The sequence below is a fragment of the Mesoplodon mirus genome, assembly GCF_964341445.2.
Source record: "Mesoplodon mirus genome assembly, chromosome: 5".
Classification (NCBI taxonomy): Eukaryota; Metazoa; Chordata; class Mammalia; order Artiodactyla; family Ziphiidae; genus Mesoplodon; species Mesoplodon mirus.
The window spans coordinates 146847518-146866473 of NC_138980.1; the positions used below are offsets into that span (position 1 = coordinate 146847518).

An 18956-nucleotide genomic window follows, 5' to 3' on the forward strand; every position below is an offset into this window, starting at 1 on the left:
AAGACCAAATTAATTTCAAGCTTCATTTGCATTCATATTGTAAAGTTTAAATGTGATTTAATATCTCAAAGCCAAATTAGATGGATGTGATAGCTGTAACTACAGAAAACATTTAAATTTTTGAATCTGTGTCTCTCAAAATCCATCCTGTTCTGGTCTATCCTTTACAAGCAGGCAGATTTCACTTAAGCCACTTAATCATAATTTGCCATTTCTATATGCAGAGATTTTAGGCTAATTACCTTTTAACTCATAATTTGAAGAGACTATGAATCTAGCAATTAATGCCATAGCTGAGTTTCAAAATAAGAAATCGTGAAAAATATTAAAGCTTGCCAATATTTAATAGGCCATTGCAGACTATTTTTCTCTCTATCTCTATTGGATTTTTCTTAATATAACTATGATTAACACAAGATGGAATATTGTGTGGCCATTAAAAAGAATGGCAATGAGGATCATATATCAAAATAGGAAATATTTTATGTTATAAATGTGGGGGGAAAAACAAATATTGAATGTATATTATGATTACAACTATGTTAAGGTGAATAAGAGATTATATTAAAAGAATACATAAACATATTAAATTACTTTCATTAAAGTGATGAAAATGTAAAGATTTTTTTCTTTTATATGTTTTGAGGGATGTGTGTATATTCAGTTTGTTTTTAAAGATTTTTAAAAATAAAATTTGTGAATACAAAAATTGATTACTCTTTCTTCTTTAATGAGATGGAAAACTACAATAAACCAAAATTGAGGCACACTATATTAATTCATCAGTCTTCACTATCTTATCTCTAACTCCTTTAACTTCCCCAAAATAAATATTAAAGGTAAGTATTTCTTACTTTTGAATTTTATTTCACAATTTTTATATTCAAATTACTTAGGAGTTATAAAGAGAGTTAAATGTTTTCTTCAAAAAAAAAAAATAAGACAGATTATCCCAACTAGAGAAACAGCTCAACATAAATTCTCCCTAATGGGGACACAGAAATCAAGGGAAATGCTTTGAGTTTAAGAAATTGAAGCAGGTACCTAACTTGTTAGTCAATGTTTGGAAAAATGTTTAAAACATTTTCAAACGTTAAGGTTTGTATGGGCTAATTTACTGACACATGCAACTATCTTGCAAGTTAGAAGACAAACCACCAGATCAATATAAGCCAGTTGGAAATGCTATGGGATTTTTTTTTAAATTTCCCCCATGTGCTTCCTTTAAAAAAATAGAATGTGTATTTAATTTACAATTCACCTTCCAAATTTATTTTATCATTAGGGCAGTTTCATTATAAGAATCCTATATTTTATTCCTCGAGTTTGGCCAAAAGGGAATTTCACTGACTATGCCCTAACACTATCTTGTCATTTTTATCTTCTGAACCCCTGCACCTACCTTGACTTTGGGCTTTAATAACCAGTTCCCCACTCAGCCTTTTTTTAAAAATCTGACCTAATATTTTCTTACCAAATTACCCTGAAGTCTTGTTTCTATGAAATTTTGTAGAACATGGAGTCTTTACCATTCATTTGATTTTAACAGATATCGGTTTATAATACAACTGTAGTTATAATGGTAAATAATAGATAACATTTAGTGAACTTAAGTGCTTTCCTTGTGTTATTTAATTTAATCATCACAATTATCTATGATAGAGTTGCTAGTGTTATCTCCATTTTACAGGTGAAAAGATTTGAAGAGTATGAGTCACTTTCTACATGCCCTGTGTCAATTAGTTTTGGTATCAGGGACTGAGCTCAGATAAACACACACACACACACACACACACACACACACACTCGCACACTGGGGAGAGAGAGAGAGAGAGAGAGTCTAACCCATGTTTATTTTACATTTTTACAATTATCTTATACTGAATATATACATATATATCTTCCTTCCTCAGCTAGATGTAAACTTTCAGATACTTCTTTATTTTAGGAACCGTGGTTTCCACATCTGACTGCTTATGACTTGAAATGTGTTTTTAAAAACAGAGGTTTTTTTCATATCCCCTGAAGATTTAGATTCAGATTCTCTGGATCTGGATGGGAGCCTGGCAAACTATATCTTAGAAAAATATCATAAATACATCCAGGGAGGAGAATGCCATCTTTAGCAAGTCATCAAAGCCATTTTTTCCCCCTTATTGACACTGGCATCCTGAGAGCCATGATAAGGGCGAGGTCCCACAGTCTAATCCTAAGTATGTTCTGTTATTTCCCAAGAATGGTTCTACATCATACCCACAAAGCCAAACTTTACCACACTCTGGGCATTTTCTATGCAGCCTGCTCTATGTTGGACACTCCAGCAGTCATTTCAGACGTGCCCTCTCCTAGGACACTAAGGACTGTTCAGAAGCTGATATGGATGTTTTTTTATTTTATTTATTTATTGCCTCACAAACTTCATGTAGTGGTCTTAAAGGTAATGATTGCAGATGACTTCCTTAGAGCTTTTCAGTGAGATTACTTAAAAAACTGGTTGCAGTTTCCAGATGTTGATCTACTCTTCTTAGAAGTCTTAGTATCTAAATCAAATCTTTCCAAGAGTCAAACTAAACCTCATTTTAGTTTTCTATGAAAGTTTCACATTCTGTTTCACCTCTCTCTTCAAAGTATAAATAAATATCAAAAAATTATACCTTATGTTTGTTTTGTTGGATTCTTCAATAAATAATATATTTAACATGAAGATTTTTTAAAAATCCAAAACTGCATTCTACTTTCCATATCCCCTCACATATTACATCATGTTTCTTTTGCAGTAGTGCTCTCTGTCCAGTATAAATGCAATGTGAATCACATTGCATGTGTAATTTTAAATTTTCTAGTAGTTACATTTAAAAAGTAAAAAAATATGTGAAATTATGATAAATTTTAACTAAATATATTCAACATATTATAATTTCAACATGTAATCAATATAAAAACATCATTAATGAGATAGTTTACATTCATTTTTTTATATTAAGTCTTCAGAATCTGGTGTATTTTTTAATTGAAGTATAGTTACTTTACAATGTTGTGTTCATTTCAGGTGTACAGCACAGTTGTTCAGTTATACATATATAGATATATAGATGTATATATTCTTTTTCAGATTCTTTTCCCTTATAGATTACTGCATAATACTGAGTATAGTTCCCTGTGCTATACAGTAGGAGCTTGTTGATGATCTATTTTATATATAGTAGTGTGTTATGTTAATCCCAAACTCCTAACTTATCCCTTCCCCTCCCTTTCCCATTTCATTGTGTATATATATGTGTGTGTGTGTGTGTGTGTGTGTGTGTGTACACCACATCTTCTTTATCAGTTAATCTGTCGATGGACATCTTGGTTGCTTCCATATTTTGGCTATTGTAAAATAGTGCTGCAATGAACACTGAGGTGCATGTATCTTTTCAAATTATAGTTTTCTCCAGATATATGCCCAGGAGTGGGATTGCTGGATCATATGGTAGCTCTATTTTTAGTTTTTTAAGGAACCTTCATACTGTTCTCCATAGTGGCTGTACCAATTTACATTCCCACCAACAGTGTAGGAGGGTTCCCTTTTCTCCACACCCTCTGCAGTATTTATTATCTGTAGACTTTTTGACGAAGGCTATTCTGACAGAACATTTAGACTGGAATGTTAATTTTTTTAGAACTGCTTGATGTGTATATAGATTTCATAAAATTTACAGTTGAAAAGTATATTAACCTATGCAAGTTTTTCCAATTTACCATTTTCTAATAACTGAATTATCAGCTTTTAACTTTAAACCTAAATGGTTAAAATTAAATCAATTAAAGGTTTACTAGTGGTCAATAACTCCATGTGGCTAATGGCTACCATGTTAAACAATGTCATTCTAGGAACAGACTATATACTTTTAAGTATTGGACTCATTTCCTACCTGCTCTGTGATTTTTGTGACATGACAACCTCTTTGAAACTGCTTTGGCTCATCTATACTGCTGGGTTAATAGTATAGCTATTTCATTGGGTGTTGTTATAATTAAAGGCAAAAACACAAAGCATTCAATAAATATTAGCTATCAGCATCATCACAGTCATTGCACTACATTTAGACCAGCAGTACTTACCCTCTTGCTGATAATGGCTCCTTTGAAAATCCTGTGAAAGCTCCATCTGTCTCACATAAGACACTAACACAGTGCATACCTGTTCACGTAAAACTGCAAGAGGTTCAAGGCAGCCACCTGAAGCCTAACACCCTTGTTAAGTGTCTTTAGGCCCCAGGTTTACAATGCTTACTTTCATATTAACTGTTGTATAAGTTCAGCCACCAATACCCCGTTATCTCCCTTCATCATTTGTGACTATGTCATGGAGTTGTTTGAGGAAGTGAGTTCATGTTGACTAGGAGGCTTATTTATCAATATCATTGCAAATTATTCAGTCATGCTTCAAGATCTCACTTGTTTTCTTCCATAGTTATGTCTTACTTAATTTCTGGTACAGAGGAAATGCTTCTTATTTACCAGACATATAAATGAATGTTGTTAATTGAAGATAAAAGTAAATTAGTACATAGTTTAGTTTTCAAAATAATTAGTTTTTTGAAACTAATTAGTTTTTAGTGTTCAAAATAAAAGTTTTCATCTTAGTTTTCAAAATAATTTTTGACTAATTATTGTTCAAGCAGATATATTTTCATAACAATTGGGTCACATAAAATAAACACAAACAAGATCCTTTTTATATATTTTTAACTAGAATTTTGTGTTTTTGAAGAATTTCATAACAGTAAATATATTACCATGTAATAATCTGCCCTGAAAATATGTACACTGCCTAAAATGTGGCATTTAAATTAGTTAAAAATGTAATTATTCTTAGAAATGTATTGAAGCAAAAAGGTAAATAGATATTTGTCTGAAATGGGGAAAGTTCTAGATTTAAACATTTATGAAATACTAAAAGTGACTTTATTTTCATTCCAAAGCACAAGGAATTGCAAAACATAAGGGCATAGGTTAATTTTAGTGCTAAGCTTTTGTGACTTTGATCCAGGTAATAGGGAGGTCCCATGGTAGGATTGAATGAGCAATGGTTTGGAAGTCAAGCAGAATGATGAGTTTCTCTAGATATATTCAAGCTCTGAGGCTTGGGCAATGTATTTCCTCTCTCTAAGCTCCACTATCTTCGTTCTTTTGTATACATGGGGAAATAAAACCAAATTCAAGTTTATTCTTTGGTTGTTCTCCTCCAGGAATAAGTGAGACATAATATGTGAAGTACTTGCTTAAAATGGGTGCTCACTAAATCTTGTTCCTTTTCTTTTTCCTTCCACATTCCATCTTTAACTTGTCAAATTAAATGACAATGTTCTTTGGGAGCTATGCAGGAAGAAGCAGAGATATCATTGAAGAAACATTTCTTAAAAGGGAGAGGTAAAGGGCACACATTGACCCTGTCCCCGTAACATTAAGACATACCCACACAAACAACAACATCAAATACTGGTCTCTCTTTCTCTTCTTGCATTCCCTTGCTTTATGGTTCAAAGATCTCAGATGCTACTGATTTATGAAGCCAGTTAGATAGCCTAATTGTATGAAGTAGCATGTTTTAAAAACTGTGGCAACCTTGAGCATGTATGCCAATGTAAAGCCCATAATATTCAGATCTCTAAAAATAATTGCTGTGGGGAAATAAAAACAGCCAAGTGTGTAGCTATCAGTTTGCCACCTCACATGTCAGGTTCTGAAAATGTGTAAAGTTTGAAAGAACAAATTTAGGGTTAACATCAGAATCTTCAGGTTTGTAGCGATTTTAGATATGTGCAAAGTTAAGATGACTTCTTAGAATCCGTCAAAACCCTACGTTAGGGAGCTGGGCCAACAAACCATAGCTCTTCTTGCAAGTGTGTGGTCTTTGGCATATTACTCAATATCTTCCATAAAGTGGGGTAGTAATAATACCTAAGGCATAGGATTTTGTGAGGATAAAATAAATTAATACTTGTAGAGCTTTATTTAAAGCAATACCTGGAACCAACATGAATTCAATATATATTGTCTCATTTTTATTGTGTTCATTCTTAAAATTATTTCTGCCTTAAAGGAATCCCTAGCATATCCAGTGACTGTTTTGATTCTAACTACCTCAGACTACAGAACTGAAAAAAAACTAGGACAAATCAGCAGCACCATTTTATAAGATGTTCTAGGTCATAAAGTGTCATTTGAAATATATTTGACTATGTGTTTGCTTGTTTCTGAAGTTAACATGGAAGTCTGAACATTGGATGCCATTTGAATGTCTGTGTGATTTAAGTTCTTAGAAGGAAGTGCTTGTGTGCTCTGCAGTCTAAAAATACAGATTGTGTTGGGTGTAGGAATCTAGCAATGTAACAGCAGCACTGTTTTGTTAAGATTATGATTCATTATTGTAATGATGATAATTATATTTATAGTGACCACGCTTAAAACTTTTTAGAACTATACTGTGTGGAATAAAATAATGTAGAACGGAGGAGAACTAAATGTTTCACAAAGTGGAACTTTCCACAATGATACTTAAGTTATCAATAAAGAATTGTAGTGCTGGAAGGAATGTTAAAATATTGCTATTCTCGGGCTTCCCTGGTGGCGCAGTGGTTGGGGGTCAGCCTGCCGATGCAGGGGACACGGGTTCGTGCCCCGGTCTGGGAAGATCCCACATGCCGCGGAGCGGCTGGGCCCGTGAGCCATGGCTGCTGAGCCTGTGCTTCCGGAGCCTGTGCTCCGCGATGGGAGAGGCCACAGCAGTGAGAGGCACGCGTACTGCAAAAAAAAAAAAAAAAAAAAAAGAATTGCTATTCTTTTTAATAACAAAGAAGATGTTGCTTAAAATTTCCCAGGGTTTCAGAATATGCATGATTCCAAAGCACAGACTTATGGTTAAAACAAATCCTTCTTGAAGCAATTTAAATATATCAAATCCCATTTTTTTCTTATTGTCATAAAGTTAAACAAACTAGAAATCAAATTACCAGCAAAACAATAACAATAAAAGATACCACTGAGAGCAAAAAGGCAAGCCACAGATGAGGAGAATATATTTGCAATGCATATCCCAACAAAGAGCTCATATCAAGAATATAAAAAGGACTCCTTTAATAGAAAAAGCAGGGAAAATTATTGACTGGACACTTCACCAAACAGGATATTCATCTGACCAATAAGCCTATGACAATGTGCATAACAATGTTAATCATTGGGGGAATGTAAAATAAAACCACAATGAGAAAAAAAAATTTAAGTAAGGTATCTCTACATATCTACTAATGGCTAAAATTAAAAAAAGAGTGATAGCATCAAAATTTTCCAAGGATGTAGGACAATTGGAACTTTATATACCGCTGGTATATGAGAAAAGTAATACAATTATTTTAGAAAAATGTTGGCAGTATATACCAAAGTTAAATATATGCTTATCCTATTACCCAGCAATTCCAACATAAGGTAAATATGCAAGAGAAATCAGTGCATAAGGCACTTCAAGAATATTCATAACAGGCTTATTTTATTAGCCTAAAACTGGAAACAACCCAAATGTCAAGAAGAGTAGAATGGAGAAATAAGCTGTGGTATAGTCCTAAAATGAAATACATCCTGAAATATAAAAAGAAAGAACTGCCACCACACAACAACATGGGTGAATCATACTGACATAATGATGAGCAAAAGAAGCAAGACTCAAAAGACTCTGCAGCGTGTGGTGCCATTATGGGAATTTCAAGTACAAGTAAAACTGCTTATAGTGATAGAAGTCAGAAGAGCTAGAACCTCTGGGCTTGAATGGAAAGGAAAAAAGGAAGCCTTTTGAAATCTGTTCTGTATGTGGATCCGGGAGGTTATATAGGTTCACATATTTGAAAAATTCACATAAGATCTGTGTATGTTTAAGATTTGTGTACTTTAATATATCTATGTTATAGTTTACAAAGATACTCTCTGCGCTGTGACCAAACAATGAATGTGAACAATCCTGTCATACTTTAGCAAAGTAATGGGAAAGACTGCTGAAAAAGAATTTCACATCTTAAATAAACTGACATTATGTCAAAGTAAGATCAAATGCAGGGTTCTTCTTGGTTGTTGTTTTATTGTTGTATTATGCTGTTTCTAATAGGTAAAAGTTGATTTATTTGGAATTTGAATAGGAGATTTGTCTGTTTTCCCCTACTTTTTAATTTACTCAATCATTTATTTATATAAGTATAGGCTCATATTTATCTTATGCTTTGGGGTTAAGCCAATATTACATTAATTGTTTTGTTACTCCAATTGTTTCGTCATTAGTCGGGTAGCTCTTTCAGTTGGCCTCTTTGAAATATCCTTTTCATTGTGAGGGTTTCTTGTTAGTGTTTTTGCTTGTTTGCTTATTTGTTTTCTAACACTGCCATACTTTCTGGTATGATAAGATGCTTCAGGAGAGAAATAACTGTCTATTTTTAAGTGATGAAGTAAACCTGGTAATTGGGAGTACTTTATTATTAAGGTCAGGGTCACGTGTCTGATTCCCTTAGGGAGTGAACCTTCCTCAATTTAATTCATATAGACAATACTCCTAACTCAGGCCAGACGTATCGCTAAAAAAGCTCATTTTAACAACTGCCATAAAGAATCTGGATGGAGAGTAGAGATATTAATAACTTAACTGTGTGTTTTACTTAAGTCAGTGTGCTATAAGGACCTGGGATTGATGGAGGAAGAGCTTTAAAAGTCTTGTTTTACTAACAGAGAGATATTAATAACTTAACTAAATATGTTCTCCCTAAGAAAACGTGCTATAAAGAAATGTGATTGATGGAGAAGAGATTTTTAAAGTTTTGCTTAACTTCTAGGCTCACTTGATTGTTTCCATTAAACTATACACCCTCAAAGCAAGCAGATTTCATGGGAAGAGGGAGAGCCTTTAAATGCAAATGACTTTCTGTCCCATCACATCTTTTTCTGTCAAATATTTGTCAGAATTTACAGTTTAAATCAGAAAGTATTCATGTGGAGGTAAAAGTTCCACAGAGACAGAAAAAATGAATGGATTCCTTCAAGTTAACAATAATATGAAATTATCTTCACAGTGATATAATCAAGGCAGTTCCAAGGTGCACCTGGATATGTGATGCATCATAGAAAAATAATTGTTCATATAAATAAAGACAGTTTAATTGTTTATAAAATTATTTTCTAAAATAAAAGGTAAGAAAACAATGAAGAGAAAAATTTGTATAGTTCAAATCAAAGAACATAGATGAAAAGATTATTATTTTTGTTTGAAAACTCTTATTTTCTGTGCAACATGATTTATTTTCAATTTCCTACACAGGATCCTTCTATGTCATTTTACACATGAAATCATTAACTTTGAAACAACAAATCTGATCATTTTAATGACATATTTATGTCTTCTTTTAACTCATGTGCTTACCTTGGGTACCTTGAATGGTTCACCTTTTATCTTCATGTGGTTTCTATATGGAAGTATTGTGAAGAGTAAAACACACATTTTTATATTACATTTAAGACTTGTTTCTCAAGCTATTGGCTTGAGAGAGCATTCTAAGAGTTTTAAATAGCCACTTCCCAGCAGGAATATAAACTAGGCTTTGTGAACACTTTTTTTCCAATGCCAAAATTCCATCTTCTTCTTTCCCTTCCCCCCCTTCCTTCCCCCTTTTCTTCTTTTTTCCTTCCTTCCGCCTACTCATACATGTGTGCATATTTATTGAGCACTTACTGTAGTCCCCCACTCCCACCACAGCTCTTCAGCACCAGTTAAAATTGACCACAAATTGCCCTAGATATAGCTACCTATCGGGTCAACTGTGCATTGTAGGGCTTGGATGATGCTGCACGAAGTACCATATGTTATATTCTGCTCTTCTTTTTGTTGTTATGTTCACTTGCTGGTTATAGCTGCTGATTTTTAAATATTTTACCAGTCTCCGTGAAACTCCACTCTTAGAGATACTTCTCTGCTCTGCTGTACTCACAACATATTGTTGAGGATGAAACACCTTCTTTTCCATGTTGGACCCAAAATTCCGTGCCCTCTGCATCAGCTGGAATTTTTTTAACTATCCTAGAATAATATCAGATTATTTTATGAAGAAGATTGAAGAAACTTTCTTTCCCAATCTTGGAATCTAGAAGTTTATATTACCAAAGCAGGAATTCAGGTCTCAGACTCTTTTAATACCTCTGAATCTTTTTGCCCTTTTCCCCTCTCTTAGCAGAGGTGACTTCATTTTCTGTGTCTCTTAAGCAAGTTCACAAATTCAGGTCCAACCCTGTTCTTTTGGGGGCTCATTGGAGAAGATATTTCTGGGAAATGACATTGTGGTAAAATTTAGATTCCCATTGTTTATTCTGTTCTATATCTAACTTTCAGGATTAAAATTGGTTGGTCCCATATCCCTGTTTTGGTTCATAGTGATAGTACTATGTCTAATCTGGACTAGAATCCACAGAATGAAATCAAACATATAAATCTCCTAATTTAGAATTGGCCTGATCCCAGAAATAAAACAAACAAACAATTTAGGAAAAGGAAAATATGGCCTCTGTCCAATCCAAAACTTCCAGTGGAACCCCAGGAGGTTTGGAAAGAGTAATTTTCTGATCTAACCCAGAAACAGATTGAATTTATAATTAGAGATTATAGTTAGAGTGTCTTTTATGTAATGTGAACAACATCAAGTCTCCTTGCTTTAACGTGAATGACATTAAGAAAAAACATCAAAATACTGTTGGCATTTTGTTGGCAGCTGGGCCCTGGTTTCAGAACTCTAGTCAGTAGGTACAAATTAGATTGTTCAGCACGATGGACCACAGATGCGGTAACATCATGGCTAATAGGAAGTGATGTGGCTTCTTTTCTTCATAAACAGATAAAAGGGAGACTAAAACTCTTCCACATTTTTGCTCTAATTTTATATAAAGAATAATAAATGAATGGGAAGTTATAAAAGGTAAACTTGTATTTATTTAATTCATATTTATTGATGTCTAATATATGCCTATACTACTTTATGTGCTGGGAATACAACGTTTCAACACAATAATAAAACATGATCCCTGGTTTTGAAGAGACACATAGATTATTAGAAGTTATGTATTGTTTGTTCTTAATTTAAATTGCAGTGTTATGTTATGTATAGATTTTAATTTCAGCACGTTTTTCTTCCTGATATGATTAATCTCTCTCTTAATATTTGTTTACTTTTGCCATCTTTAGGAGATAGTCAACTTCAACTGCCGAAAACTAGTGGCTACAATGCCTCTTTTTGCTAATGCGGATCCTAATTTTGTGACTGCCATGCTGAGCAAGTTGAGATTTGAGGTGTTTCAACCTGGAGATTATATCATACGAGAAGGAGCTGTGGGTAAAAAAATGTATTTCATTCAACATGGTGTTGCTGGTGTCATCACAAAATCCAGTAAAGAAATGAAGCTGACAGATGGCTCTTACTTTGGAGGTTAGTAAAAAAAGAAAATATAACTGAGATGAAGTCTAATTTGCTCACAATATTTATCTTTAACAGAATTTTGGAGATGTCAGAATGTTGATTTTTGGGGTTTGAATATGGACTCGTATTTGAATTCTGATAAAAGTGTCTATAGCGTGTCAACTGAAAAAAAATGCACAATCTAAAAGTTGAGAATTATGTTTTATTTGGCAGACAAAACTGAGGACTTAAGTCCAGGACACAGCATCTCAGTTAGCTCTGAGAGACTGCTCCAAAGAGGTAAGGGAGTAGCCAGTATATATAGGAGTTTTTGTAACAAAGACCAGGTAGTAGGAACATTGAAAGATTACTGTTAATTAAAGAAAACCAGATATCTCAAGTTAAGGAATTTAGTGCTTTTCTATGTATGGAAAAATGCAAGAGTCTGGGCTCACTGAAATTATTCCCTTGATGTGCACCTCAGCTATCTGGAACCAGTATCCTGTGCTTTCTCATCCTGAGTCTCCTCAGGGTGCACCGTCTGGGGTGGCTGCAGCAGTTGACTGCTAGGTGGCAGGCATCCTTTTTCTATCCTGAGTCCCCTCAGAGCTCACCGTAATGTAACCGGCTGTAATGTGATGGCTCGATGGCTGCAAATCCTTTGTTTACTGATATGGCAGGCAACCGTTTTTCACTGATAAGTGGTATGTTTTCACATTTCAGTGTCACACATTCAGTGCATGTGCATTTACTACTGTATTAGTTAGAGTATCCTTTCATCCTCTTAAACTGGAACCAAATAATAGTGGCTTAAACAGATCAAAATCATATTTTTCTCTCACGCAAAAGTCCCAGGAGGGTTAGATGACTCTCCCCAAGACAGTTTTTAGGTACCCTGATTTCATTTATTTTGCTGGTCTGCCATCCTCTAGAGTGTTTTCCTCATTTATATGAGAGGAATTGGTTTCTCTCCACAATATGGACCACAGTATGGGGAGGAGGGGACGGAGGAAGTGAAGAGTGAGCAATTTCTCTTTAGATGTGTGCCCAGAATGGCCAACATCACTGCTATTCACATCTGATTGGCCAGAATTTAGTTACAAACGTACCTCTAAGTATAAGGAAGGCTGGGAAATGTAGCTCCTAGTTGAGTGGTGTATTAGTCAGTGTTCTCTAGAGAAACAAAACCAACAGGATATATATACACAAAAGGAGATTTACTGTGAGAAATTGACTCGTGAATATGGAGGTTGACAAATGTTATGATTTGCCATCTGAAACTGAAGAACAGGAAAATTGGTCATTTAATTCAGTCTGATTCCAAAAGCCTGAGAACCAACAGTGTAAATCCAATCTGAGGGCAGAAGATGAGATGAGACGTTAGCTCAAACAGTGAGACAGGAAAAAAATATTTCTCTTTCTTCCTTTTTTTTCTATTCAGACCCCCAGTGGATTTGGAGGTTGCATACCCTGGAGAGGCCAATCTACTTTACTGAGTCCACTGATTCAAATACCAATCTCACCTAGGAATACCCTCACAGACAAACCCCAAATAATATTTTTCTGGGCACCCCATGGCCAGTCAAGTTGACACATAAAATTAACCATCACAAGTGGCAATTTGCCTTGCTAAAAATTCTGACAATTTGAATTGTTTCCAACTTTTTACTATAATAAGATATATATTTATATTTGTGCAAATGTACAAAACTTGCCTATGAGTTGAATTACTGGGTCAAAGACTATGTATATGTTCAAATTGAAATAAGCATCAAATTGTTTCTTTGATGAGACTGCCCATTTCTACATGGCTTTGCCCATTGATCTTTACTTTTATCCTCTTAATAAGTAAAATTGGCATCCCCTTAATATTTAGTTTGCACTTCCACTATTAATGGTGATGTTGAGGCATTTCTTCATAAATATGGATCATTTGTATTTTATTTTTCTGTTTCTATTTTTGCATATTTTTCTAATGTGTTGTTTGTCTTTTTAAAACCAATTTACAGAAACATCCCTAATGTATTTTTGATATGCTGTAACTATTTTCTCCAAAATTGTTACTACTTTTTTAACTTTCTTTCTAATTTTTCTTTCATCTTTCTGTTCTTCATTATCTCTGATTTCATCTGAATCTCTCTCCTTTGCATTAAGGCATTAGAGAGTTTGTGTTTCTTAACTGGGTTTTTGTACACTTCAAAATTGTAAAAATGTTTTCCCTATTTCTTCTATATTTTATTTAGTTTCACTATATTTTTATTACTATTTTAACTTGTTAGAACAAGTTAGAAGAAGTGATGGCAAACAACTATTCATGTTTCTTAGTGCCAGTTCTGTTATAGCATGAAAGACAGTGATTAATACCACAGTGTCAGGCATTGGCAAGCTTAATAGTTAAATATTACTCAATTGCCAGAAACTGAAATGTTTTCTTTAGAAAAAAGGCAGTGGCTTCCCTGGTGGCTTAGTGGTTGAGAGTCCACCTGCCGATGCAGGGGACACGGGTTCGTGCCCCCGTCTGGGAATATCCCACATGCCGTGGAGCAGCTGGGCCCATGAGCCATGGCTGCTGAGCCTGCGCGTCTCGAGCCTGTGCTCCGCATTGGGAGAGGCCACAACAGTGAGAGGCCCGCGTATCGCAAAAAAAAAAAAAGACAGGAAATCTGCCTTCCAATATTTGCAGGTTTATCCTACAAGAGGAATTCAAGTGAAACTCTTTTTCTTCTCATGAGTGAGAAGAAATGGTTCTTATTACTTTGTATTCATTCTTCACAGTCTTTATAGTATGCCTGTAGAAGGCTTCTCAGTTCAGAATTAATGGCTCCCAGCCCTGTGTCTCCATAGCTTCTCACAGTTTTCCAGGGTCCTGGTCTCAGTCTATCTCATATTGAAATTAACACTGTAGTTATTTACCTGTCTTCCTTCTGATATTAGATGGCAAACAATGTGTGCATCAGAATCACCAGAGAAGCTGTTTAAATTCAGGCTTCACCCATCAGAGAGTCTGATTCAATAAATCCAGGCTAGAGATAATATCTTATTTGTTTGTTCATTAGAGAATAAACAACCAGTATATCTGATCCCCTAAAAATTGGTAATGATAGAAAGTATTCAAATCAAATTAATAAGAATTGAGAACCAAGCAATAAATTCATTTTGATTTTAAAATAATAATAATAATAACAACAACAACACACGGAGTTTAAGAAAATTTCTTCAGTAACAGCTGAAAAAAATTTATTGGGAAAGGTTTTAATTTTATCAAATGCTTTTTTTGAATTTATCAAAATGACCATAAGGTTCTTATCCATTAATCTATTGCAGCTGAGTAAACATATCAGCTCAAAATAATTAGCTTCTTTGACTTTCTCCTCATTCACTAAGGATGATTTTGAAGTTTTCATCTTTCCTCTTCTTCCTTGTCATGATTCTGCATTGCCTCATCAGCCTATTACACTTTTGTGCAGATTATGCTAAGAAAAAAAAGAGAAAATTAGGAAAAGCTAAGAACTTTAAAAAGTCTACTTTAGAAAGCACAGAGAATTAGTGTTTGAATGAAGAAAAAAAGAGAAATTGAAAGCTGATGGAAATAAATAAAAGCTGATAGCAAGAAATAAAAGTATAGTCCAGCTTTGTGGGAAGGTAGTTTTGGGGAAGTTTTTTGAGGCAATTAATGGAGGTGTGACAAATACATAAAAGTTTAGAAAGGAATTTCTGAAAGTTGTTATTATGCATTAATAATATATTTCTACACTTGTCATGTGTTTTTTGAATTCAAAGAAGCCTTAATTACTAGACTATTATATTTGCTAATATGACAAAGACTGGAACATGTGCTTCTCTGGATTTATATGGATTAAACTATTAGTAAAGTCAGTTTCATTAGTGAATGTCCTTGTGTTGAACCATAAGATCATTTGGGGGATTAAAAACTGCTTTGTCATAGTGTATTCTTTCTTTAACACATTGTAGCATCTCTATCTATAAGTGAGATTGGTCTGTAATGTTATTGTTATAGTGGTTATTTTTGTGATCCCCTAGCTAGATACCTTAAGATGTAAGGTTTTCCTCACTTCTTAGAGAGAGAAAGAAAACTTTAAAAAAAAAGTTCTAGTTTTATAAAAATGCCATTGGTAATTTGATAGGGATTGCATTGAATCTGTAGATTGCTTTGGGTAGTAGAGCCATTTTCACAATATTGATTCTTCCAAACCAAGAACATGGTATATGTCTCCATCTGTTTGTATCATCTTTAATTTCTTTCATCAGTGTCTTATAGTTTTCTGCATACAGGTCTTTTGTCTCCCTAGGTAGGTTCTTTCCTAGGTATTTTATTCTTTTTGTTGCAATGGTAAATGAGAGTATTTCCTTAATTTCTCTTTCAGATTTTTCATCATTAGTGTATAGGAATGCAAGAGATTTCTGTGCATTAATTTTGTATCCTGCAACTTTACCAGATTCATTGATTAGCTCTAGTAGGTTTCTGGTGGTATCTTTAGGATTCTCTGTGTATAGTATCATGTCATCTGCAAACAGTGACAGTTTTACTTCTTCTTTTCCAATTTGGATTCCTTTTATTTCTTTTTCTTCTCTGATTGCCATGGCTAGGACTTCCAAAACTATGTTGAATAATATGTTGTTCCTGATCTTAGAGGAAATATATTCTCTTTTTTAAGCAAGTTGAAATAATCTAGGCATTACCTGTTATGTGAAGGTTTATTAGGTTTCACAAGTAAAACCACTTGTGTCTGATTCTGTCATCTATAGGCATTAGAATTATCAGGTTTTCTACTTCTTTATGAGTAACTGTTCAGTTCATCTAAATCCATTTTCCATAACACTGACAAGCTATAAAGAAAAACTGATGCCTGAGCCAAAATTGCACCCTAGAGTTTCTAATGGAATTGAGTAAAGTTGAGATCCAAACATCAGCATGTAAACAAACAAAAATTCCCAGAAAATTCCAAATAATTTTCAAATTATATGTTTGTACATATAATTTTAATTTTTTATTTGAAATAGACTTAATTTTTAATTTTAGAATAATTTTAGATTTACAAAATTATGGCAAAGATTATACAGAGAATTCCTATTTATCCAACACCCAGTTTCCCTATTATTATTTTCCATTACTATGATACATTTATCACAATTAATGGACCAATGTTGATACAGTATTTTTAAGAAATACTTAAAAAAGCATACACTTTATTCAAATTTTCTTGGCTTTTACTCAATATCTTTTTTCTGTCAGTATCCCATATACAATACCTCGTTACATTTAGTAGTAATGTCTTCTAGTTTGCTCTCAGTTTTTAAAGTTACTAAGATTTTATTTGGTTTTGATGAACTCGACAGTTTTGAGGAGCCCTGGTAAGTTATCTTATAGAACGTTCCTCATTTGGGATTTGCCAGGTGATTTTCTCATGATTAGACTGGGGTAAGTTTGATCTTGTCTATGAGCAAGAGCATAGACATAAAGTGCCTTTCTCTTCACATTATATCCGTGGTATATACTATCAATATGTCTTCCCACTATTGATGTTAACCTTGATCACCTAGATTGACGTAGTGTTTGTCAGACTTCTCCACTGTAAAGTTACTCTTTTTTTCCCCTCCCATTCCATACTCTGCTGTTTGGAAAGTAACCAGTCTGCACAGTTCATGACTAAGAATTGAGGAGTAATGCTCCAAAAGGGCAGAGTATGTACATAAATTATTTGAAATTTTTCTAAACAAGCAATTTATTTACTCTCTTGCATTTATTTATTTATTCACCCCTTTTTTATATCAGTAAGAACACCAGGATATTTATTTTGTAATTTGGGTTATAATCCAATACTACTTTATTAATTGTTTTGCTCACATTTTTTCAGCTTTGGCCATTTGGACCTCTTTCTATTGGCCCCTGTGTCCCTCTGAAATACCCCATTATTATGGATTTGGGGTTTTTGTTTGTTTTGTTTTGAGATTTTTCTTAGTTTCTAGCACTAGATGATGCTCCAGGCTCATCTTATATATTTCCTTACTCAGTCTTAGAATCAGCCATTTTTCCAAGGGTCCTTGGTTCCTTTCATTGGAGAATGGTTTTAGAAACCATGATCTGGACACTAACTAGGTGCACTCATTACTACTGAGTTATTATTATTACTTCCAGGTTCTCTCAGCTGACAAATCAAAGTGATACATATGTACATACTACCATATATATATATATATATATCGTGTATATATATATATATATATATATATATATATATATATATATTCTATGTGTAGCCATCTGATTCTAAATTAAGCTAAATATGAATTGTTCATACTGATATTTCCAACTCCAATCCATTACCACATAGATTCTTCTAGCCTTCTTTCCTTGTTTATCTATAGTACACTCCTCAGAATTAAGAAATCAGGTTCCCACAATCCACCATCCATTTACTTAATTGTTCAGTTCTAGTATAGATGTATAGTGCTTTTAGAATTGTTAACCAGTACATCCATAGGAAATAACTTTATCAACTAGAGTACAAGTCTTATGTACAGTTTCTGATGCCTCTTCATTCATTTGCAAAGATACTTAGGTCAGCATCATATTCCCCCACCTCCTTCAGTGAGGTTGTTTCATACGTTTGTAATAGATTTATATTCTTTTGTTACATTCTGCATTCCATCCTGAGAACTCATGACTACCTAAATTATTTATTTTTTAATTTCCATACCATCAGATTTACTTTTTTGTGTTGTAAACTTTTACAGGTTTTGAAAAATTCTTACTGTCTTGTATTCACCATTACAATATCATACAGAATAGTTTCCTCACCCTCAAAAAATCCCTTATTTATTAGCTATTCAACCTTCCCCTACTACCAAACTCATGGCAACCACTCATCTGTTTACTACCTCAAGAGTTTTTTCTGTCCAAAATGTCATATAATTAGGATCATACAGTATGGTATTGGTTTTGAAAATTTTTTTATTTCAATAGTTAATCACTGTAATATAGGAAATTTAGTAGTATATTAACTTTTTTTGCAGTGACTTTCCTTACTTGCTTTTCGTTATAGGAGTTTTTTTTTGGTCAATTATTTGAAATTTTCTTCATTTACAATCATGTCATCTACAAATAGAGTTTTATTTCTTTATTTCCAATCTATATACCTTTTATTTTATTTTCTTATTTTACTGGAGAGGACTTCCAGTACTACGTTATACTGGAGTGGAAATAGAGAAGATTTTTGCCCTGATCCTTAGTCTTCCTAGAGTATTTTTTCCCCTTGATTTGGGAGTAAGGCATCTACTTTCTCACTATTACATATGATGCTATTTGAAAGTGTTAGTTATTTTCTATAGCTTTTCCTTTTCAAATTGAGGAAGTTCTCCCCTATTACTACTTTTCTGAGAGCTTTTTATTTAGTCATGAATGGATTTTGTATATTTATCATTTTTTTCTGTGCCATTTCTGATATCATATGGTTTTTCTTTTTTAGCCTATTGATG

At 33.6% G+C, this 18956-nt stretch overlaps 1 protein-coding gene across 1 annotated transcript in view; it reads left to right on the forward strand.

The window, feature by feature from the left end:
• Nucleotides 1-18956, forward strand: part of HCN1 (hyperpolarization activated cyclic nucleotide gated potassium channel 1) — a gene marked incomplete at both ends in the record, with an annotated part of 391087 nt that overhangs the window by 323288 nt on the left and 48843 nt on the right. Inside the window, one exon of the mRNA XM_082623177.1 lies at nt 11249-11489. Coding sequence (XP_082479303.1) covers nt 11249-11489 — 241 coding nt within the window. The remainder of the gene's footprint in view (nt 1-11248; nt 11490-18956) is intronic.